Below are 24,792 nucleotides of genomic sequence, written 5' to 3' on the forward strand. Positions count from 1 at the left end.
TGTACTTTTCCCTCCTATAAAAAACTTGCTGTCATTTCTCACTGCAGACACTTTTACCTGTCAAACACAGGTGTAACAGATCACGTTTTGGTGTAGCTGTTTCATTTCAAGGGATCTATTGCACTACGTATGCTGGTTCATTTGTCGGGGGAAGGGTTACACAACTAATGCATGTTAATGTTATGTCTTATGATGACTTAAAATGTACTGTGGTCTGTCTTTGTGAATCAGGAGACTCAGTTGCTTGTACAGTATCATATTCATGTGAATAGGTTGACATAAGTGGGACCTAATCGGCCCAAAAGCCAGGTAATCCTGTGCTTATGATGTAGCCAAAATGTGTGTGTGGATAGTATACAGAGCTAACTGTGACTAGTACAGTTACCCTCTGTCTACACTTGCAGGGGTGGAGCTGCCAAAGGGAAATTAGACAGACGAGACAGAGAATTCAGTATTTCACGCGGCTCCAGGCAGAAATCAGGCACACAAACGCTCTGGTAGAAGCTTGGAAGTCAACCTTTATTGATACTGTTAAAAATAATTCATGTCAACCAATAAGAGAAGATCATATACGTCTTTCATATTTGCTTCAGCACTGCTGTTTATACGTGTAATAAACACTGATTAACATAATGTATCTCATCGGACAGGGCTGCAGTACGTCACTGATCCTGCATCAATAATGCCTTTATTCTGAAAGTCTTTCTTGGGTGTTACAGATGAAATGAATAACCACACACTGTAACTAATAAAAGGTTTCTCAAAATACATTTCTTTGAAACGTTATAAGTTCAGCGATTGTGAGCAGTAATACGTGGAACATTTAGCAACTACATCTGTATGTTCTGGGCAGAGTAATGAAACAAGGAAATGCACACTGCTTATTCAAAGTAAGAAGGTGTTGCATTTCCATCCAAGCTTGTGTTTGTGCTTGTGTTGTGTTTGTAACATAATAATTCATCCGCTCCTCCTATGTTGCATAGAGTGAGGAGCTGAGACCTTTGGCTTCATTCTCTCAGGACAGGAGAGGAGATAAAGGAGCAGGCCAATCCCAGGTGCAGTCTGAAGGTTCCTGTTGATCTCTCCTTACTCTGCCACAGCTCTAAGGCACCGAGACGTTTATGTATGCAGGTAGTAAAACTTTACAAGACAAAACTGAATGACGTACTGCAAAATAAAAGTAGAACAAATCAAACAAGAAGAAATTTCCAGAAGGCACTGGATACAAAAGGAATACCAGCATTTTTCAACCTCATTTCTACAGGCTGAAGTCATAGCTCTGTAGCATTTAGCAGTTTACTCTCTGCTTACATGTCCATTTAGCAAGCACCTTCTTTAGCCTGCTAGCACTACTCTGTGGAGCACGTAATGCACATATTTCCAATCACTAAGTTTGATTATTAATGTTTTATTTCAACCTAAATGTCCAATGTTTTTCAGTGTAGCTGAGGGGTTGAGAAAAGCTGGTTGCCTTGTATGACTTTGAACTGGCTAGCTGTTGTGTTTCTAAATTCTGCGCACAGTGTCCGTCTTGGCGGTTGGACACCTTGTCGATATTCAAGTACTCTCCTCTATTTCTCTCGGGGAGTAAAATAAATTAGATGCTCTTTGAACTGCCCTGCAGTTGCAATGTGACCGGTGATGATAAAACTGAAGACATAAAACTCACATATTGGTATCAAAGTACAGTATCGGTATGGTGTAAAATAAATGTTAGGAGAGAAATTAACCTGATTTCTGCTTACTTGATTTCATGAGTTTCCAAATGCTAACTAAAACAAATACATACTGTAGTTGCCCAGCAGTCTATGTGCGCAGATACAAAACAAACAAACACAAAAATATATATTGCTGTATTCTAAATTCAACTACATGAAAAAGTGTTTAAGGACGATATCCAAAGCCTCAAAGACATCAACCGACATAACATTCAAAAACGCATCTCAAACACATATTAAAAAACATCCCTTCCATATAACCTCTGTACACGTCCCTGTCACTGTTCAAACACTGGACTACAAAATCATGTAACTGTAAAATGCTCTACAGATGACGTCTGGAATTTGTTGCATAAAACAAATATCACTAAATGGTCGGTTGGACAAGCAAACCAGACATGTTTTATGTTAGTGACTCAACACCGTTAACAACATCGACAATTGAATTCGCTCTGAAATCTAATTCCCCAAACCTCTGATTGACCTTCACAGCGATGGAGAACTAAGCCGATGTTTCCTGCTCAAAGTTTGAACTCCGATTTTCATTTGAGACATACCTTTCAACTTAACTCTTTACGACAATGGCTTCACTCAGTAGTTGATAAAGACAACAAAGAAATTTCATCCATTGCATTATTCTTCTATGGACTTCATGTCCCTACATGCTTTGCTGTCCAGCAACAATCCTCCCTGATCTCACGAATGCCGACAATAAGTACAAATAATTCCCGTAGGGGCCTGAATGTCGAGTCAAACTGCTTTTCAAATTCATTTTTGTTGCTTATTTCAAAATACTCAAACTGTGGAAGCCTTTTTCCAATATTCATTCAGGTACAGTTTGACTTCACTCTTCACCAAACATGAAAAACAAATGAAGAAAACAGAAGGACCGGGATTCAAAATTGTGTCGATCTTTGGCTTCTAGCAGGAGTTTCTTTGGCATCGAGGACCACAACCTTCAAACTGAAGCAGCTGGTCTAGGCAGATTGTCTGTGATATCAAAGCGGGTGCGTTGGGGGAGAGAGAGGGGTTTGTCCGTGTGATTCAGGGTCGAAGACTGGGCGGGGGACGTGACGGCGGTGGGCAGGGTAGCCCCGGGGGTGTGCGGGCCGGTGGCGGTCCTGGGGGTACCTGGCCTGACGGGGGTGGTGATCTTGCAGGAGGGCTGGTGGAGGTGGGAGACGGGGAGGCGGTGCCGTTAACGGAGGGGTAGTCCGGTGGCGGGGGCGAGGGTGTGTGGATCGGGGTGCGAGGTTTGGCCTTGGCTGCTGCCGCTGACTCGTCTTTCACTCTGGTGAAGTTGATGCAGCGACCCTGAAGGGAAGGAAAGACACATTAAAATAAGTTTGAGCTCAAATCTGCAGCTGGGCTCTACAGAGAGGACCATATGTGTGTGTCTGAATGATGTATGAGTGGGTGTGGTGAGGTGAGGGGGTTAAAGGTCACGGTTTATTTGGAAATTTCAACACCGTAAAGCAAACTTATCAGACTGTAAAACAAATGAATTTGTTCCGGCAGAAATCAGATTTCACTCCTGAGCTTCTCGTAAAATTTTACACAAACCACGAGCTTCACAGAGGTCACTGTTACCATGGTAACTTGACCCCCCCTCTATTATTGTATGTGGATGGCTGCCAGATTTGAGTGAAGTAATATTAATCTGCTAATAACCAGTACGGGACCATGGTTTACTGATGGAAAATGAGCTCCCACTCGGCTTACGCAAATAGTGTTTGTATTTGTGTCGTCTTAAAAAAGCTTTTTATTAACTAGTTTGTCAATGGAAAAAAATACAGAGAAAATGCTACAAAAACAGAGAAAGGGTCACAATTTTATCTCTTCTGAGGATTAACAGAAACATTCTTGTGGATTAAACGTCATAGATTTGAATAAGACAGACGGAGAGAAGATATTTGGAGGCAAAGAGAGGAAAGAACAGAAATCATGATAATGTCCCCGTCTAAACTTTTGCCCTCTCTTTCTGCAGGCCTCCTGTCTTCCTCCATTTAGCTGAACATCTCTACATCGACCGCAGACTCCCCTCTAACACGTACATACAGTCAAACAGACACCATTTGGGGCAAAATCAAAATATAAACATTCACAATGGACACATCACATTCATCCAGACAGCTGCTGCTGCGAACACAGCTGAATCAAACAGAGCAGAAAAGAACAAGAGTCTAACAGTGACCGCCCGTTTCTGGTCTGTCGACACCAATCAAGTCCCGCATTCCTAGACATCGATAAAAAAAAGAGCTTGAAGGAAGATGTTTGGAGAGGACATGTGTAGAAACTTCTCTCTAAACTACAGCTGGACTTTGGCTCCATCCCCGACAGGACTTCTAGAGACATAAATGAATCATCTGTTTATTACTCTTCAGCTGTGACAGATTACAGCCGCTCTGAGTGACTTAAATTTTACGAGAGTTTTGGGTCACAAACTCTCAATATTTCCACAGAACAACGTGAAAAAATAAAGAATAAATTAGAACTTGGGGCGGCTGTGGCTCAGTGGTGGAGTCGGTCATCTCTTTAATCGGTAGGTTGGGGGTTCGATCCCTGACTGCTACAGCATGTTGAAGTGTCCTTGGGCAAGACACTGAACCCCAAGTTGCTCCCAGTGGCATCGCCATCAAGGTATGAATGTGCATAGATCCTGATTGGCACTTGAATGAGTGTGTGAATGGGTGAATGTGACATGTAGCGTAAAAGCAGCTTTGAGTGGTTAAAACAGGCTTTAATCTTAGAGTTATCTTTTCATCATTTCTTCATCATTTCTGTTTCATAAGAAGTCGTTTTAATGACGAGTACGACCTTAAAAACCAATTGAACAACTAACCTGTTATATATAAGTTTATTAGCTTTTTTTGCAGAGAAAGACCCGAGCATAGACCTTCATGCTGTGTGTGATTCTGTGTGTGGATGCAGAACTGTTCGGCAAGTGACGAGAGTTTTGAATCTTGAAGCATTCTAGTTTCTGTTTCGATCTGAGAAGAATCTGACACTTGTATTTTAACGGGCTTTAGCTGCACTGTCATGAGTTATTCTTGTTTAGCAATGTTGTTGACTTGTATTTCAGAGTTTAGTTATTATTTCTTGTTTTACCTTGTCACTTTGTCTCCCTGTCATGAGTTCTCATTGTTTAGTTTTGTGTTTAGTGTATTCCATGTTCGGGTCACAATTTAGTCTCAAGTATTTCACTTGTGTCTCTTTGGTTAGATCATGTCCTGTTTTACTTTGTCACCTTGTCCCTCGTGTTGGTCCACTTCCTGCCTTTGTGTTCCCCGCTTGTTTGATTATATGCCCTGCCCTGATTGTTTTCACCTGCCCCTTGATTGTCTCACCTGTGCCTGATTAGCCTCACCTCCTAAGTTTATTTAGTCTTTGTGCTCCCCTGTCTTGTTGCCTGGTCATTGTCGTCCCAGTTTAATCTATGTCCATGACCTGCACTTGGTTCCTTGTGTTTTCTTCCCTGGATTTTCTTTGTGCTTCCCCTGACCCCTCGTGTCCCTTGGATTACCTGTTCCTGGTTTTGTTGTAAGTTTTTTTGCTCTGTTTTGTTTGTGCCTTTTTGCCTTTTTGTTTAATTAAATCCATATAAGTCTGCTTCTGGGTCCTCACCTTTTTGTTTAAACCGAAGCCGCGACACGCACGCAGGAAAACTGTCTGTTGGGAGAGCGAAAGAGGAGGAACGCATCGGCTATACTGCAATCTGGGAACCTATAAGCTTTAATTTGGTGTCGATTTAGCTCTTTAATAAAAACAGATCTGCATGCAAGCGTTGATGTCGTCTGTCAACTCCTGCTCTGTTCTCCCTTCTCAAGTTGCCAGTCAGACTACGAAGTACGTTATCGCTAACCGCTGGCTAAACCGGAAGCCTTGAAAATTTGCCCGTCGATCCCAGAGGCTGTATCATGTAAGACGACAGCCAATGGGTACTGAGATTGATGTTGTATGGATTAAACGAACAAGCCCCGGAGGTGTCGGAAGCTGTTTCCAGGCTTTATGCTTCACTAAACTCATTGGCCTCTGGGTGTTACAGATGTGAGACTGGTATCCATGTTCTCATGTTGCTTTAAAAGCTAGCAAGCATATGTTGTGGAGCTCCTCCTCTAAGAATAGAAAAGGTGTTAGATGCAGTGTGGAGGTATAAGCTAAACACCGGCCCGCCTTCATGCACATTGTTCTGTGTGCTCCAGCTGTGGTTTAAATCCACCAACATTTTCCGAAAGCCAAACTCGCTTGGTCTTTCTAGTTGACCTCCTTCATGTCTGCAGTCTCACCGAGGTCATAAAATTGTCTCAGGCTGGCATAATGTGTGTGTGTGTGTGTGTGTGTGTGTGTGTGTGAGACATGGTCGGTCAGTTGGTGGAGACGGCCCTGCCAGTCGTCTGCTTAGGTATTACCTCATGTCCTTTAGCCTGCTAAATGCTTCCCTGGGGAGACTTGTGTTTATGTGAATGAGGGAGAGAGAGAGAGAGGGAGGGAGTGTGTGTGTGTGTGTGTGTGTGTGTATGTTAACCAGCTCTGCCTTACACTGTTCACTCTGACGTCAGTGTAATTGGATGTGGTTTGGTGACACACGCTCTCATAATGGATAACTGCTGTATGAAATGAAGATAACTTCATCCTGGTGAGCTTAACTGTGGACAGTCACTGGTTAATTATATGGTTATGTGCACACACACACACACACACACACACACACACACACACACACACTCACACACACACTGCCACTATGCTCTAAATCTTACTGTACAGAGCCTTAACTAGACCAACATGATGCGGGGTTACTGGGTTCATTGAGAGCAGAAAGGTGTGTGTGTGTGTGTGTGTGTGTGTCTCAGTGCGGTATATAAACGCTGCAGGAGAGGACATCAGGTATGAGGAGGCTCATGACTACACCGTACAGGATTGCAGCTGTTAACAGTCGGCACGGTGATGAAAAAGCATCGCAGCTACGTGTAAAGAGCGAGCGCTCTATAAGTTTGAAAGTCTGCCAGCTTTGAGGTGTGAGACTTTCCCCTACACGTTGTGTTACGGGTGGGATTGTGGCAGGAAATCTAACACCAAATATCTCTTCAGGTAACACCTAAAGCAGGCAGGGAGGGATCCCGCGCTTGTTTCCACTCTTCTTTGTTTAAAATAAAACATTACACAACCTGGAAGCGAGCCGGCCGCCGGCCTGGAAGATGTTTCCACCGCTTTGTTACGAACCGCGAATGACTCGAGGAGGCGACATCATGAGCAGGAAGAGAGATTTCTTCTCGCATGTAGGCATTGCATCATGGAGAGCTCACGTGTGCGGCCATCACTAAAAGCTCCTCTGGGTGGGAGAAGTTTGTGGACTGTGGAAATCAAATCCAAAATCCTTTTACCAAACTGCCGATTTGCTTTGGTAAAGATGTAATCTCAAGCTAATAGTGTTTGGTCTGATTTCTCTGAGGGAAAGCTGCGAGCAAATCTCGTCTCTGTTCCTGTTTGCGGTGCCAAGAAAACACTCTTAAATGTGGAATTCCCGTTAAAATACATCATTGGAAATTTTCAGCTAATAGGGCATGATTTTAACTAGAGCCTGGGGCGGGTCTGATTAGCGGGAGAGGCGGCTGTGCGGAGTATGAAGAACAGGAAAGGAGAGGAAACAACGCATAATAAAAGAACAGAAAGCGGGAGGAAGAAGAAGTTAAGCAGAACACATGAAGAAGATGACCAACAGTGTCACATGATGGTTTTATTGTTGATAGTAGCTCTGCAAAGCCGTACTTGTTCAAGTTAAGACTGGTGAAATGGGAAATTATAAGCTGACTCAAGACTCTGCTGACTGCCAGGGGGATTTCAAACCTCCCCGGAGAGCTGTTTGTACTCAGTGAACCCGTCTTCTCTCCACATTCAAACTCCTATCGTGGTTTATTGATGAAAAGGCTCCGAGCATGAAAACTGAACCATGTGGCTGATCCGAGATGAAGAGAGGATTTTTATACACACATGAAAAAAAAACCTCCTATCGAGCTAAAAGGATGTGTCCGGGTGCGAGCTGCGGTTCTGCTTTCTATCCGATTTATGGCGTTTAATGTGAAGCAGGTGTGAGAGCGAGGCTGCCTCGACGGGGATGGAGACGGGCCAGCGGAGGTGTTAGCCAGCCCAGAAACACCGGGAGTGAATGAGACGGAGAGACAGACGGGAAAGGATGGGATGAGTAATGGGTGCACATGACTGAAGCATTTTCAGGCTGTAGACACGAAAGACAGCTTGGAGGAAAAAGCTTTTTTTCTGTTCAACTACGGAGGGATTGTCACACACGCCAGGGCAGGAATCTAAGAGGGTCATGAATGGCACCGTGACACCTCAGCTGGGCTTATGCCCCTCTAAAGTGATACGCCCTGTGCCACAGTGGTCTTGATGCCCCGTCTGCACTGCCCCAGCTGTCAATACTACTAGATTTAATTCTTTTTGCCCTCCCAAAACCAAAACAAAAGAGCAAAACTGTAAAACAGGGTGTCAGTCTGCCTAAATAACAAACCACACACAGTTGTATCCTAACCCAAATATACGTTTAAGGCCAAAGAGGATTATATTGTGGGTTACAGATTACGCAGGGATGGAAACAGACTTTACAAGTGGCAATTTCACTGCGTGGAAGCTGCTCCAAAATACTGCTATAATGTAGTGTGAAGGGTAAAGTTAACGCGCCCAGTTAGTGACGCGTTTTCCATCAGCCAGCAGTGGTTGGTCTGCCAGAGAGGGTAGGCGGAGCTAAGCGGCTGCTTTTCCGGTCTCTGCAAGTGTTGCGAGTAAACAGTAATCTACTATGGCTGAACAAACAAAGAAAAGATCGGTGACTACAGATACAACTTCAACAATAAGTGAAAATCCAAAGAAAAAGAAACAAACTCGACGCTCAGATGAAGGCAAACAGTCTGAAAAGGAAAGCGACCGCCAGCGAGGAAAATCAAGAGCCATTGTGGACGTCACACATGCAACACTGTCTGGCTCCCGCAATTACCGTTTATCGCCACAGGTGCTGCCAAAGAGAACAAACTGAGATCTTTGAGATTACAACTTTAAATATAACCTCTTTCTTTCTTGTTGAAGTATGTAAGCTAAGTAGCTGAACACTGGTGTGTTCAAATGAAATACAGGTCTGATCTTACAAAATTACTTTCCATACTTATTAAACTAATAGTCACTAGCTCTAAAATGAAATACAAGAACAATCACGTGTCTTTACTCCCAGCTTTAGCGTCAGTCTTTGAGGACTATGGCTTGTACAGTATGTAGCCACCAAGGGCTTTCAAGACCCTTGAACAGAGTTTAGTCAGCTGGAGATCAAAGAGTTTATCTGAGCATAAATGTAACTAACTAACTACAGCTGATTATATCAGTGCGCAACAGAAATCAGTGTTAAAAATGATGGACAGGGAGGATGAAAGAAAGGGAGGGGACAGAAAGACTTTGGTTCAACAGCGATGTAAAACACTGCAGGAGGGACGAACAGGAACCATAGCCTGAGGAACAGGGGAAGTGAATGTGAAATAAAAGCATTGTATGAAAGGATATATGTCCATGGTGCACTGCTGAGGTACTCACATGATCGCCGGGCTGGGGTCTCATCAGGGAGACCTGGTCGTACCCGCGGCGAAACAGAGCCAAGATAGCATCCAGTTTACCCTGAACATGAGAGAGCAGAGGGAGAGGTTTAACAGCTGGCCACATCTGGACGGCAGACTCCTCCACACCGCGATCTGTAACTTAATAAAATCCTATTAATACTGATTCTACTGTATCAGCGAACATTTGGTCTGTGGTCCTCAGCCCGTGTTCCTTCAAAGCCAAGAGTCTGCAGGTTTTAATCCCAAACTAACACTGCAGCAGCCGATTCGCCTGATTAGTTCCTTCCTCTCTGGTTGAAGCTGATTAGTCATTAGATCGTGTTTGGGTTGACGTCTGTTAAATTTAAGACACATGCAGTTTAATTCTCTGTGAATAAATTCTCTGCAGCCAAGAGGAAACGGGTTCCTTAAACTACAACAACAACCTTCCAGGGATAATCAGATAAAACTGTACAGACACAGAGCAGCAGATTACTTCATGATCCCAAACATAACAGCTATTGTAATCTGGGCTACATGTATTTCAATAACAATGGCCTGAGTCTTATTGAAAGTAAAGCTGGATGGTAGCAGTGCTCAGATAAGACTAAGTGCTGACGCCACGTCCAATAGTGTCTCTCTGTCTGGAGCATGTGCTGCATTACTTTGTGTGCACACTGATAGTTGGGGAATTCAGTGCTTATAAAACTAATGATACACAAACATGGCCAGATCAGGCTTTAGTCCTCCCCGCTGTCTTGTGAAAAGTTTGCAACTCCACTCGTGATGCTTTTCATGTTTTGACCTCACTTGAAGGAGCTCGGGCCTCTCTGTGGCTTGAGAAACTTCAGCCGACCGCAAGTTATTTGAAACTCACTGGGCTGGAGCTCAAAAATGCACAGCGGTCAGACTGTAAATAAGGCCGATTTTGGAGTTCCTAAAAAGCTGATGTTTTGTTACAGGACAGCACTTCTGCGGTTCTTCTGTAGCTTCTCTGCGTGGTTAAATGAACTCCATGTCAACATTTTAAAGCCCCACTGTCTGTTAGTCCTGAGGGGAAGATAAGTGTGTGTTTACCCGGATGGGCGAGTACCACTTCCGGTTCTGAGGCGCCTTCTTGTTGTGAGCTTTCTTCGGTTTGGGCTCGAAGGGCTCGTACTCCTGCTCCGGCATTTTCACCACAGCGTTCTTCGGCTTCTCCAGCTTTGCTCCCTCCTCGGTCGAGCCCTTTCCTCCCCAACGCACCTACAGACAGCATGAACATTAATATGCAACAGAATTGGAGCTTGTTTTCGCAGTAGATTTGATTATAGTTGTTTATGTCACCTCCATCCTCTTGATCCCTCCGATTCCTCTTCCTCCGTAATATGAAGCATCCACAGTGGGCCACTTCTTCTTGGGCAGGCCGTCTTCATCATCTGACTCCTAAAACACAAACAATGATGCAAAAAAAATTTGGCTTTATTACTCTCTTATGTGTTTTCTAACACCCTACTTTAAAGTCAGCTAATATAAACTCTTAGATAGGGATAAAAAGACACTTTAAATTTTCAAGTTTATAGACCCCCTCCAGTGAAAGTGTTTAACCTTGTAAACATCTCCATGTGGTGTTGTTCATGTGCTACAAGACATATCAGGGACAACATCAGCAGTCATCTCCACGGCTGGCCATTAAACTGCAGTGTACCAAGGACAGGCCGAACAACATGTGTTCAGATTGGCAGGTTTGAGACGTCACAAACCTAAGGAGCCAATCACGGTAATGGACGGGGTGACGCTCTGAATATCATTATGTGTAACCTATGGCAACCACTTTGGTGATGCGTGAGCCAGCTGTAACCGGCATCGTAATTTCTGCGAACTCACTACTGACTACAAACGAAAGGAGAAGTGGTTGGAAATTTTGCAAAGTGGGCGGGGCCTATACAGATTTTTAATGAGGGAGAAGGAGGAGATGCCTTGGGAGGATTTTTACAACATTTTTTGGAGAAAAAACACATCAGGTACAGTTTGATATTTCAAGCAGAGCATGTTATATGTCTTAAAACATGACTGGAGCTGGAATTATCCATTTATAACCCTTGATGCGTGTGTGTACTACCACTAAATGGAATGGTAACGGACTGTACTTATATTCTGACCACTCAAAGCTGCTTTTACACTACATGTCACATTCACACACTATTGGCAAAGGCTTAAGTGCCAAATTCCAATCAGATCCATGCCCCATTCGTACCCGATGGCTTGAACCCCCAAACCTTCCGATTGAGCGACGACAGACTCTACCACCGAGCCACAGCCGCCCTGCCACTACAAATACAGGTGAAGAGTTTTTGCACCAACTCTTTTCTATGCTGCTGGTTATTCTTGCAATAAAGATTTTTATATATAGTAGATTTTTCTTGACCAAGAACGTTTGCCAACTTCTGTTCACAGACTCAAGTCCATCAACTCTACAACTATTTTTTCCTATTTGTTGAGATGTATTTAGTTCGATATGGCTTGAGTCGAAGCCAACATTCTCTCTCAGACTTGGTGTTAAGTATGTGTGTTTGACTCACAGGCTCAGGTGGAGGTGGAGGAGGTGGTTCTTTGATCACCTGTGGAAGAATTAGAGATACAACATTATGAAGTTGCATTAATCACATCAGTGCTTCATGTCTCAGAGGGCATCTTAAGGGTTCTCGTGTTCTTCTTATGTTATAAAGTGTTGCTCGCTTCCTGAATGGAGTTTAAGGTTCTTACCACAGTGCAGCAGAGAGGCCAGAACCACCACATGAAGAGCATAGCCAGCAGGAGGAACAACACCAGCAGGGTGATCAGGAGGATGGTGCCATCAAACTGGAGAGCAGACACAGAGGACAATAAAGTCAATCACTACTAGAGGCAACAGTAATACTGTACGAGAACAGGGAGGTCTGATTACACAGCTTACTTCCTTCACTCACATTTACCCAGCTGGACAAAGAATTAAACAGTAAATGTACAAAAAAGTAGTTCCTACACTGCTACACCGTGAGAAGTAGTGATGGATGTACAGGGATAAGTAGTGGCACTAAAAAGAGTCGCAGTAGTGTTAGACACAGAAAAGAAGTGGCATCAGAGTAACACGTAACGTACCGACAGGCAGTCGTCCATGAGCCAAACATGGTTCCCATTACAGACCACAGATGAGGATCACATGTGGCCAGACTTTCCCCTATCTATCTTGTGGCAAAGACACGGGAGGATTTATCTGATGTCAGCAGTGGGGTCCGTCAGAGACAGCACATCACCGGAGTGACTCTCTCTCTGTGAATTTACCAATCAGCATTTTTATGTTATGTTTAACTTTAACCAGCTGACGAGCAGGACTCTTGAAGTAACAATCCCGACGCTGACCACGCCAGTGTTTTGTCACATACAATGTGTGTGTTTCATGCTATATGTGCATTTTTTGTGGACTGACCACAAAGACTAAATCTTCTTAAAATGGCACATTAGGAAGGTTTGGGGAGGGGTCTGCAGGGTTTGCTTCACTCTTGATAGCGTGCATGTTGTTTAGGCGTTCCCAAGTCAGCAACATGTCATGCCTCTTTAATCCTGAGGTGACTTCAGCCTATGGTTTAGTTTAGTGGCGAGAAGCAGCTAATTGTGCTCTGTATATCACGGACCACAACACAGCCATCTGAATACACAGCGTTTCCATGGATACGAAGTCACATGGACTGAGGCAGAACAGCTTCAAAGAGCGTGTTTCCTTCTGGCTTGGTGGGAGTCTGCTGTGGCTTCGGTCCATATGTTCCAACATACGTGTTTTATTTTGTTAAATTGCTTTAAATTGTCTTAAATTGCATCTGGTTTAATCTCGGTTTTAAGGGGATGAAGCTCCACCCAGCCTCACACTGACACAGTTATGTACATTCACACACCTGGGAGCTAGAAGAGCCGCTCACACTGAGATGTAAGCACTCAGTCGGGGCTGTTACGAGGTGCTTCTCTTTCACTTTCCCGACTGAAATGCTGAGATCGAACCGACAGCCCCGCGGTCACGGACCTGCTTCTCTAACCTCTTGTCTCCAGCCACCCTGAGGGGCTCAGAGGGTCTTTTTTGGGGTGGATTACTACTACACACTCCTGTGGTTTTGCTCCCAAAAAAGGACGAAAATAATAAAAATGAAAAGGGAAGATGAAAGGGAAAAAGGGGGCAAAGGGAACTCACTGCAGAGAAGAAAACAACAGGCTTCTAGGAAAAGTGTGTAAGAGACGGTCGGAGAGGACAGAAGAAGCAGACGCTGGAAGGGTGGAACCGCATGCCAAACAAGACGGGATGGAAAACCTTTAATTATTAAAAAAACAGTTACAATCTTCGACTAAACCGGACATTTCAAGATGAATAATCTGCAGTCAGAACGCAGGTTTAATACATGAAGCCACTTACACACTCTGTGGTGGTGATGTGCACGTTACTGCTGATGAAGGACAGGCCGTCGTTCATGCTCACTTGAAGATAGATCACCCTGAAACAAAAAGACGCACACAGGACGAGTCAGTTCATGTGCGGATGTAACATTATGTTCCACAGCAAGCAAATTAGGAGCAGCTTATTTCGTCTGAAGCATTTCCTCCCAAAGCTCAGTTTGTTTGAGCAGAATGAGGTCATTTGAACTTCAGGTCACACCAAGTAACGTCACCGAACCGAACGCTTGCAAACTGCGAGCGTGTTTGTTAGAAGTCGGAACGTAATTTGAACCAACAGGAAACAACCACAGAACACGAGGGAGGTTGAGCTGAAGGAAACTTTCAGGCAAAGAAACAAGTGACTGATGCTCACATTTAACTCTTTCATCTCGGGTTACAGAGCTTGGCGTTAGACTCGTCTTTGATTTTGTGCAGCTGCCAACATCTCAGTCCAAAAAATTAGCTTCTGGCTGAGTCGAGTGACTTCTGTTTGCGAGCCCTGTTTTCATTTTAAATTGATCAATTTGAACTCAAATGAACCAAAATTCATACGTTTTCCATTTTAGTTCAAAACAAGAGAGGGAAAGCTGCAGGTGAGGTCTAGTGAGCCACTGAGCTGCACAGCAGCACGGAGGCCAACTTGGGATAAATGAATTTGAAATGGAAATGGAAAAAAAAACAACCTGCTAGTTGAAAATTTGTTTTTATGGTGCTGGGCAAGTCTTGTATTTTTCCAAGACATGACACCATACTATTGGGACTCTCTGGAATGAGAGCAGTCTCTGCCAGGAGGCCTCTGTGAATAAAGTCTCTAATCTGTGCTGGGAGCTAGTAATCAATTTCCCTTTTAGTAAAACGTCTTCATGCCTTTCTTCAATATATAAACTCTGCCTTTAAGACTTTTGGGACTGAGAGATATTTTCGTGATGGTCTGAATCCCTTCCTACCCCGAGTGTGGAAAAACAATTCTGAGAATTTCATGTGACCTCCAACGGCCTCCTCAGAGCCGGTTCTCCGTCAGACCCTCAAAACATGTTGATGAAAGGTATTCGTTTGAAACACCCCCCCCGCTTCTCATTTGCTGCTTTGAGCCTGTGGATGAGATCTGACAGATGAAAAGCAGCCCGTCTGACCGATAAACCTGGCTTTACTCTGACTCAGAGCGCTGTCTGTCTGGTTTAAAGAGACAGGAGGGTGCGGAGGGAGACGAGCTGGGTCAGTGGGTGACGTTCATGATCAACAACATACGGACCGTGCTGAAAACAAAGAGCTGGAGTCTAAAGGTCTGAAGCTTGAAAACAAGCTTAAAGCTGAAGAAAGGGCAGCTTGTGTTCATGTTTTTAATGCAGCTCTGTGTGGTTAAATGCAAATGTCATTAGGAAGAGCTACGCTAAGCACAGTGTGACCACATATGGCTGCATGTAAAACATCTCTGGGACAAAAACAGTTTGGTAAAAAAAGCCTTAAAAACAATAGAAGTAAAAAAACACTGGAACCCACAGAGAATGTAAATATTGTTGTAGAATCTGCTGATCAGTGGCTGCAGCTTTAAGCCAAAACCAACAATGTGTCCGTCTAAGAAAGCTTTCTGACCTCGCGAACACGTCCGTCCCAAAAGGATTCGACATCCTGAGAAAATGCTTTTTTTTTTAATATAAATCAGGTCAAGTTTTTCTTTTAGTGATTTCCTAAAACATCTGGACACTGTTGTAACACAAACAGCAGTAAATAGACCATTTGTTGGGGACTATTTTCTGTGGTGGATTGATACAGAAACGGTTCTCTCGTGAGGATTGATTGCAGCTGAATGTGGGATTGAGGCTAAACAGGTCATTTGTGATGATGGACGATAATTCTCAAAGGAGCTCTCTGAAAATAAGCCATAAAAGACTTTGGGAAGACTTACGAGGAACCTACACAGGCTACGTATTTGAAGTGTGTTTTTGACACGTGTGCCAGGACAGAACCGCTCCATATTATTCAATGCTGCAATCTCCAGCAGCCACGCACGCTGCGCGGGAGGTGGGCGTAATAAGCAAGTAATTTTCTGCTGTGTATTTTTCCCCCTCTGCTGCGCGTCAGTGAAACGTAGAAAGCGATTGACTGCGATGTAAATTAGGGCTGTCAAAGATAACACGATAATAACGAGTTAACATGCATTCCCTTTAACACCAATATTTATTTTGGCACGCGATTAACGCACACGCGTTCTATTATTATGACCCTCAGTCTGCCCCGTAGTTTGGGAAATCAGGAAGCGATGCAGCGGTAATGTTGTTGATAGCAAGCAGAAACAAACCTCCGTGAACAGAAATGGATAAACAAAAGGGTCTTTTAGATGTTCGGCCTCAAAGCCCTGCTAGATGGTTCTCTGGACAAGACAAAAGTTATTTGTATTTACTGTCGACGTGAACGGAGTTACCACCGGAGTACATCGAGTCTTAAATACCACTTGCTGGACAAGCACACAGCTGATGCAGAGGTTGTGAAAAATGTCTTGAAGTGATTAAACTTTGACCAAAAGGATGTTATTTTTATCTCCTACTGCAGGCTCGGTGACTTATCACTCAGGAATGTTACATTCAGGTCAATATGTCCGTCTGTTGTTGCTTGTTGGGCTTCAGTTTGCCAGCATGCACCTTTGAGGTTCTTCTGTAGAATATTCTGGACAGTATTTGTCTTTGTTTTGGAATGTCGCAATAATATTAACATACATTTGCATAAAGGAAGCAAATTTGTCCCATGTTGATAAGAGAATTAAAATCTTGAAAAATATCTCTTTAAGTTACATTTACAACAGGGAAAAAATGTGTGATTAATTTGCGATTAATCGCGAGTTAACTGTGGACAACCATGTGATTAATCACGATTAAATATTTTAACGGACTGACAGCCCTAATGTAAATACATGCACACAACCAAGGAACCCATTTTAAACGATGTCATCTCTTCATTTTGGCCAACTTCGATTTCAGTTTGCTGTTGACGTTATTGATGGACTAGATGAGCAGGAAAGAGTTGCTGAAAGAGAAATGAATATGTACTTTTCTTCTGGGTATACAATCCTGTTAATTCATTCTCATTTGACGTCTACATTTCACATAAATACAGAATGTATGCACAGTTAAGAAATAAGTCAACAAGTCGGTTGCAAAGTTATCTTCTTCTGCTGTTTCCGGCAGACTGCGCACTTTTTGGTGTCACTGCCAACCATATTAATGGCCAGGAATTGCAACTACCATTGGCTTACTTTGAGACTCATCTTTGCTGTAGTCACAGCCGGCGTCGGTGTGTCAGTGTCGGTGTAGATTCCCCTTTACTTGTAAAATCAATCCATTGATATTTTTGGTAATAATAAAATTGTTAGCTTCATAAGTTTGTCTTTTACTAGATAATTATGTCAGAAGAAAGCTCAGAGTCCCGATCATTGGAGGAAAATACTGTAAGTTGGCTTCTTGCTCATCAGCAGGGCAAATAAAAAAACTGCACAGGAAAGGAGTTCACCAAACTTCCTGTTTCCTTCTTACAGAGTTCTGAAAACACTGATCTCACCCTGGTGTTGCTAACAAAATGGTCAATCCAACTTGATTAGTCTGATATTTAATGATGCTTAAAAAAGAGAGAACGGATGATACTAAGAGAAACAAAAAAAAGAGAAGAGAAGAAAGAGAAAACTGACCACCAGTGTTTGAGGATGTAGGAAGGAAACGTGGGCTGTAGGGCACCCTGTCTGACAGCTGTTAAGCAAGGAAATAAACCAGACAGACAGGCGGTCCAAGCATGGACCCACTTCAGTGACACAGCTTGTCTGCTGCTCATTAGCTGCTGTGGGTCACATAAATGTACATTATAACACTTACACAGGTAGTGTGACATAACCTGCTTTACTTCTTCCTCTGTATAACCGCCCACAATGCAATGCAGGAATGATGACGGTTGGGTTTTGAGTTAAGTGAGTAATGTGCAAAAAAAGCTGCTAATCCTTCAAAAACAACTCGCTCTCTCTGGTAGTAACCGAGCAGTGTAAGCAGCTTCTGTCTGACGGTTCTTCCACCCCGCTGAGAACTAAGTTGCCCACAAACTCTCGGCCACACACTTAAAAGACCCGGCTGCTACACGGCTTTGATCAGCCAGAACTGGACAAAGAGTCTGTTGAAAGAGAGTGGAAGACTGACAGGGGATGAAAGAGGGAGTGTGTGTGTGTGACAGAGACAGATACTGAGAGCAAAGTGAACAGACGGGCAGACAGAGGAGGAGGTGGGGAAGCTGGAAAACAAGCAGGAAGGCAGAGCAGAGCAGTGGGTGAAAAAAGAGCCACCGTGGCACCAAGAGCCGAGGCAGAGGTGGAGAGAGAGGGGAGGGGGGGGAGGGGAAAAGATAAGTGTGGGATGGTGGAGTCAGGAGGTTGAGGGGATGGATGGAAAGTTTAAGGGAAGTAAGGCAGGAGCAGAACAAATACACAAAGGCGGAGGTGACCTGGCTTTATGGGAAGTTAAAGGGAGGCCGCAGGACACTATGTACCATTAGTTTTATGAGCCTTCTGTCAAAGTATTGATTAAAGCTTGGAGTCATCAGTCCAGGTTGTTTAAATCTTTCCCCACTTAACTCAAACCCTCTCTGTTTCCGCCTCACTGCCAGGGCAAATATGAACTGTAAACTGGATTTATAACTTCAGTGGGGCCATAAAGTGGAGGAATTTGTCTCCTTATTTTAGAAGTGGTGCTCTCACCAACACACATGCTGTTAAAGGTGAAGGAAGACTGTTAATATCATCTTCCCCTCCTTCTGTCTCCATGCAGTTTAGAGTCTCTAACCAGCGTCCACTGAACCCTCTCCTCTGTGGCCTGTTGTACTTTTCTCCCCATAAAGGCTTTGGTCAGAGAGGTTAGGCGGTTGTTGATTTTGGAATCTGGTGTGGCTCTAAAAAGGGAATACAGCGAATACAGAGCGACTTCGGCCACAGCCAGAAAGAGAATGTTTGAATTAAATAACCTCAATTGTCTTCGTGTTCTCGTCCCACCGCCTCCCTCTTACCCTGCAGAGAGCCAGGCAGCACTGAAAGGAAAGATCTGATGCTGGACTAAGAAGAAACATCTCCCACAATCCACTGTTCTCCGACTTATCGGAGGCCAGCAGTTAGCTACAGCTGAGGGCAAAAGTTGTGTTTTCTCACAGGCGATTGGTAAGTTATCAAAAACTGAAACAATACATAAGGTATTGATCAGAAATACTTTACTGGTGGCTCCTTTTTTGTGTGTCGGTGATGACACACCTGATTTGAATGATCTGCTCGTTATCAACCAACTGAAGCGTCTCAGGGGATTGATAACGAGCAAAACATTTGAATCAGGTGTGTTAGAGTGCGGAGGAACCTAAAACATGCAGGAAGGTAACCCTCCAGGAGCAGGGTGGGAGACCTCTGCAGTAGTCTATGTAGACACACTGCAGATCCAGAGCGACACTTTGCAGATGTGTTTGGAGCTACCTGACAAATGTTATGTTATATTCATTCTGCTTTTGGCTCCAAACTCCTAATGGATATACAGTCTGTGGTTCTTTAGCTCACTATGTTCAACAGCTAGTCGCCAACTTTGTGTTTTTAGAGCAGCCTGCTTTGGCTGCAATAAAAAACTGCACCAAGACAGTTTCGGTTATAGGTAGCAAATAAAAAGCCCAAAAAACATGAGCTTAAAGTCGAGGTGAAATGAAAAATGTCATTTTAATCCTTTTAGATCACATCCCCGGTTATATTGTGCATCTATTTAACAATATAGGAAAATACAGAAAATCCATTTCTTCGTATTCTTATATCAAAATCTGATCTTTTTTTCTTCCGGTAAAACTAAATTTCACGCGTGCTTACGTAAGTTAGCACCAAACAATTTCAACCAATCAATCTGCAACATTTAGCCGCAGAGCACCAAGAACGCTCGGTCAGTTAGCTAGCTAGCTGAGAACGTCTGTCTACGCCCACTTCTCAACGATCAAATCAGATCCCTCTAATGATATGTCCCGCCTGCACGTCCTGTTTCACTCGGAAATACGTCACGATACGGAAGCTAGATACTCTCGAAATGCCGCTTCAGCTCGACTTTAAAGGTGCTTAAACTCCCCTCAGAGCTGAGGGGAGTTGATGATGATTATCTGCTGGTTTGTCACTTGAACTATCCCTTACACAGTAAACATAACAATTTGATTCATTGTTGATATAAAAACATTAAAGAGTGCGGCTACTCTGAACTTCTGGCCCACTGGCTCCACTGCTCTGAGACAAAGGACTCAAAGAAAACATCGACTCTCTTTTGTCGTCAGCACCGAAAACAAATGATGAAGCAAAAAACGTCCTGAGTCACTTTGGATCTCGACGTTTTTTGACTTGACGTGCGAGGGTCTATAAATGTCAAAGCCCGATTGTTTCCAGTTGTTTTCACTGCTCTGTTCTAATTCAGGACAGAAGTAGGACAAATGCATGAAGGGTTTACCACTGCATGTGCTGGCACAGCTACAGAGCCCCTTATATTGTGCTAAGCTGTACTGGGATCTAGAAAAGAGGAATGCGGCCGCGGATAGGGATCATAAAAGGAGCTAATGTATGGCAGGCTTCTTATGGTCTGTGCTTATACACGCGTGTATGCATACATGTGTTCCTCTGGGTTTGAGGCACAGAATGTGATTTAAGATGCTCGTGATGCCAGTAGGTGTGAAACACGAGTCCTTCCCCCTGAGTAATATGAAAGAATAGAGACACTTACTTCCCGACTTCATCGATGACAGGAGCTGGACACAGCAAGAGTGTGTTTTTTACTTCGGCCGGCTTTTCATCTGAGAAGAGACCAAGAAAATGTGTCTATTTACCTGTGTATTATTGTTTACTATAGAAACAGGTGACAGGTACTATAAACATATCTATATGTGCTTTACAATACTTGCTGATACTGCTGTAAGCTGATATTTTCAGCCCATATTTAGTACATTTGAAAATGCCAAATGTCCTGCTATGAAACAAGAATTATGATGACATTTCCTCTCAAGCTGATCCACTTTTTTGGATAAACACTGAAAATACACTAAATTCCTTTACATTTTATACTAGAAACAGAAACAGAAACAGAAATAAACCTTCCTAAAGCTAGCTTTGTATTTAAAAGAAGCGAGCAAGCTGTTGTTGTACTCACTGACTGTAACGGTGTCGTTGATTTTGAAGCTGCAGAGCACCTGGTTGATGTTCCTGGCGTGCAGAAAGCCGTTTCCTCTCACCACCACTTGGAAAGACTCTGGTCACACAAAACATGTTGACAGTGAAACATTCGTCTTTGAGCTCAAATGACTTCATGTATCGTCAGAAAGACTCATTTTCATGTGTAAGACTGCATCGCTACATTCTTTTAAAACATTTTTGATCATATCATGACAGCCGCCTGCCTGTGGAACAGCCTACCTGAAGACCTGAGGGCAGCACAGAGCGTGAACATGTTTAAAAGCAAATTAAAACTAACTAACTTTTATGTTTGGCTTTTAACTGAATTTTACTTTATTTATTGACTTATTTTTCTAAGTCTGTTTTAATGATTCATACATATTCGTTTAGTGTGTTATATCTTATTTAAAGTTTTATTACTTTACTCTGATTTGTGTTTACTGGATGATTATTTATTTATCATCTTATTGAGTGTTTTATTATTTTATTCTTGTGTATTTTTATGGATAACCTTTAAATGTTTTATTTATGTTCTCCATTTTCTTTTGCTCTTTTGAATCGTACCTCCCGTGTTTCCTCATTATGAATTCATCAGTTCCTGTTTTTATTGAAACACAGAGTGTTTACATGTTTTTATTTAGCATGATTTGGGGGGTGGGGATGCTGATTGATTTTATTATCTGTCTATGTAAAGTACTTTGTGCTACATTTTAGATGTATGAAAAGCGCAATACAAATAAAGTCTGATTGATTGATTGCCTTATTTAAACCACTGAGGTATTTGCTTACATGTGGCCGTACAGAGATTACTTACTGTCACTGTAGAAGAGCGTATATAACATACTGTCTACTATCATTCACAAAAAGAGACATGAAGAGATCACAGTGTTTATAACGACTCTGGAAGTGACAAAGGTTGTTAGAACTTAAAGCAAAGTAGTTATTCATGTGTAATTTATGGGCTCTAATTTTCTTGAAATCTGAATAAACAAAATACATCTAAGTCAGCTTTTTCACCCCACAACTGGGCGCCTAATATGAATATGAGTTATAATTAGTTATAAAGCTGCCTGTAAATCAGGGGAAATGATCGGCTGTAAATCTACGAAGATGAGGCTGAACCTGCAGTAAAAACCGAACAGTATTAATCTCTCTGTAAACCAGAGACTTCTCTTCTGTTTTCAAGTGAAATATTTTCTCTCCTGAAGAGTGAAAGTGATTTACTGCCTAATAAAAGACAAAAGCAGATGTGAAGAGCTGTAAAAGTTCCCTCTGCTTATGCCAAGCTTTTTTAATCAAGCCTGCTTTTATCTGTTCCTTGGTGTCTTTAACGCTGCTATAACTGTTATAATCTTTCTGCTGGCAGGACACTAAAGCGTGTTGTCTGTTTGACATTTAGGCTGCAGACAATCTCACCAATGCCCGTCTCTCACAGTCAATCCCTTTAATGACAGCCTATAATACTATTCCCACTCTGGTACCTTGTCCCAATAGATTTCCTGTAGGTGACCTGGATGCCCGTATAAGGACGTTATTCAGTCTGGGATTGTCATTACTGAAGTGAGAGGAGGGGAAACTGGGCACAGCTGAAGATTTGATGGGTGGCCTGCCCTTATGGACGACTCAGGAGACCCACTTTAATATGTGTGTGAGTGTGTGTATTCAGATCCGCACCTCCTGCACACACACTGGAGGGCTCAGCTGCCAAAATCTCAATGCAGGATTTCTTGATGATCTGGAGGGAAGATGAAGAGCAAAGACAGGGATCATTTTTTAAACACTTATAGAGACAGGAAGGCATGAAGAGTGTTGTGAAGAGGGAGTCACGGGCTCAGTGGAATTGTGTGCTTCTGAATGGTGAGTAGAGATCTTGACGTGACTACAAGCTAGTGCAAGAGGGCTGCCTGAGGTGAATGACGATTGGTCGATTTCAGCGAAAGCAAGGTTCTATGTAGAAACCTGCAGCTGTTCTGAACGGTCTGTTTCAGAGGCGACCTTTTTAAATATGTCATTCTGGAAAAACACGGCAGTTTTCACTTTTTCACTGTGAGCAATAAACACCCAGATATGTGGAACCCATGCACAATATCCTTTTAAAAGATATGTCCCCTTTAAATGTTTTCTAACGTCATTGCTGGCACTCAAGGGAACAATTAAAGGTTATTGCACTAATGCAGAACAGATTCAAGATGAACATTTGTCTCCACCTGGAATACTGCCTGTTTGTGACCTTCAGCTACAGAAATGCGTCCCGTCCCAGATCAGAGTATATTTACCGAATCGATGACTCCTCGGAGGGCGTGGAAGCCGCCCAACACAGGAAACACATGCTCGATAGTGTCTGCGATGGTGGCCAGCTAGAGGGGGAGAGAGAGGTAGAGACAGAGATGTGGATGGGAAAAAGAAATATAACTGTTAATACAAAAGTACGTGGAAAATCTGCAGGTTCAGAGAAAAGTTGAAGCCAAAGCCGGTAATGATGGATACCTTCCTTGCTGATGTGGACAAAAAAGCTAGGAAGGAAATGAATATAAAGAGGTAACTTTTTTTTGGCTTTTTATGCCTTCATTTTAGAGAGGACAGTGGATAGTGGTGGAAATGTGTAAGAGAGAGTGGGGATGACATGCCGCAAAGGTCCGAGGGCGGGAGCCGAACCCGGGGCCGCCGCATCGAGGACTATAGCCTCTGTACATGGTCAGCTATTTAACCGCTGAGCTGAACCGGTGCCCGCAAGTGGACTTTTAATCTGAATTAACAAGTGGATTAGTTTTGCTGTTTTTATCAACACGACATGGATAACAGGAAACCTGGATGTGCTTTATGAACTTACTTGGCAGAGGATGGATTATATGCACGGTCTGGCACAGGGGAGAAGGCTGCGTCACACAGGAAGGACAAAACGTTTTGTTTTGACTGCTGATTAGCAGTAACCGGGTCTGTTTCGCCCGGCCGGGGTCGGGTCAGACATAACTCAGTTCGGGCCCAAGCTTTAAAGTAATAGACGGGTCCAGGTCTGGCCTTTCTCGGTTCTGTGCAGGTCCGGGTCTCAGCTTTCAAATAATAGACGGGTCCAGTTCAGTTCCGGGTCACACAATTACGGGTCTTTTAGGGTTCGGGCACAAAATTTTGGGCCCATGAAGACCTCTACGGTAAGGATCCACAATCAGGTAATGGGCCCATTTACAATCAGTCAAATGGAGCTTGAATGAAACCTGAGGGAGACCATGTCTGCTGACATTAAATACAGGAACCTCGTCATCATGTTCAACCTAATTGTTACAGTTACAGTCTCCAGCCTTTGTGTGTTGTGTGTTTGCATCTGCAGCAGCCTGAGGCGCGGATCAGGGTCAAAACCCACTTGGATTAACTTTCAGGAAATTTTAAATTAAGGGTTAGTCAAATTGCACGGGGGGGGGGGGGGGGGCACTGCACACACACACCATACAACATGGAGGTAGAAGCATTTAGGAAGTTTCCACAACCCTTGATTCCTAAGCAGATGTGGTATGCAGACAAACATGAACATTTAATGATAGCTTAAATGAAGTTGAGAGAATTTGCATCGACGTTACCTGTGTCTCATTAAAGTCTTTGACTCCAACACAGTACACAATAGCCCCGAGACTCCTGGCTCGCTCTGCCTGTTGGAAAAAAGGTAAAAAAAGGTATTGTTTCCAGTAAACTGGCACTCAAGCAGTGCAAGTATTTCTGCCTTTAAATGAGCCATAGAGCTAAATCTGCAGCCTCAGCGTGAAGCTTACCTCTTGCTGTGCAGTGATGAGCTGATGTTCCTGCAGCTCTCCATCTGTCAGTGCAATAATTACGCTGGCCGTGCCTGGAA

General features: G+C 43.3%; 1 protein-coding gene across 1 annotated transcript in view; it reads right to left on the bottom strand.

The window, feature by feature from the left end:
* Positions 1-500: 500 nt before the first annotated feature.
* antxr1c (ANTXR cell adhesion molecule 1c) overlaps positions 501-24,792 on the bottom strand; it is a 40,319-nt gene continuing 16,027 nt past the window's right edge. Inside the window, exons 6-18 of the mRNA XM_069664987.1 lie at positions 24,713-24,786; positions 24,524-24,592; positions 23,228-23,308; positions 22,626-22,686; positions 20,929-21,027; positions 20,506-20,575; positions 13,734-13,812; positions 12,059-12,154; positions 11,875-11,913; positions 10,640-10,738; positions 10,391-10,558; positions 9,312-9,392; positions 501-3,032 (exon numbers count right to left, since the gene is read on the bottom strand). Of these exons, the coding sequence (XP_069521088.1) occupies positions 2,763-3,032; positions 9,312-9,392; positions 10,391-10,558; positions 10,640-10,738; positions 11,875-11,913; positions 12,059-12,154; positions 13,734-13,812; positions 20,506-20,575; positions 20,929-21,027; positions 22,626-22,686; positions 23,228-23,308; positions 24,524-24,592; positions 24,713-24,786 (1,286 nt within the window). The 3' untranslated portion in view covers positions 501-2,762. The remainder of the gene's footprint in view (positions 3,033-9,311; positions 9,393-10,390; positions 10,559-10,639; positions 10,739-11,874; positions 11,914-12,058; positions 12,155-13,733; positions 13,813-20,505; positions 20,576-20,928; positions 21,028-22,625; positions 22,687-23,227; positions 23,309-24,523; positions 24,593-24,712; positions 24,787-24,792) is intronic.

The sequence above is a fragment of the Semicossyphus pulcher genome, unplaced genomic scaffold (assembly GCF_022749685.1).
Source record: "Semicossyphus pulcher isolate SPU_LCO1_2020_fin unplaced genomic scaffold, fSemPul1.0.p SCAF_16, whole genome shotgun sequence".
Lineage (NCBI taxonomy): Eukaryota > Metazoa > Chordata > Actinopteri > Labriformes > Labridae > Semicossyphus > Semicossyphus pulcher.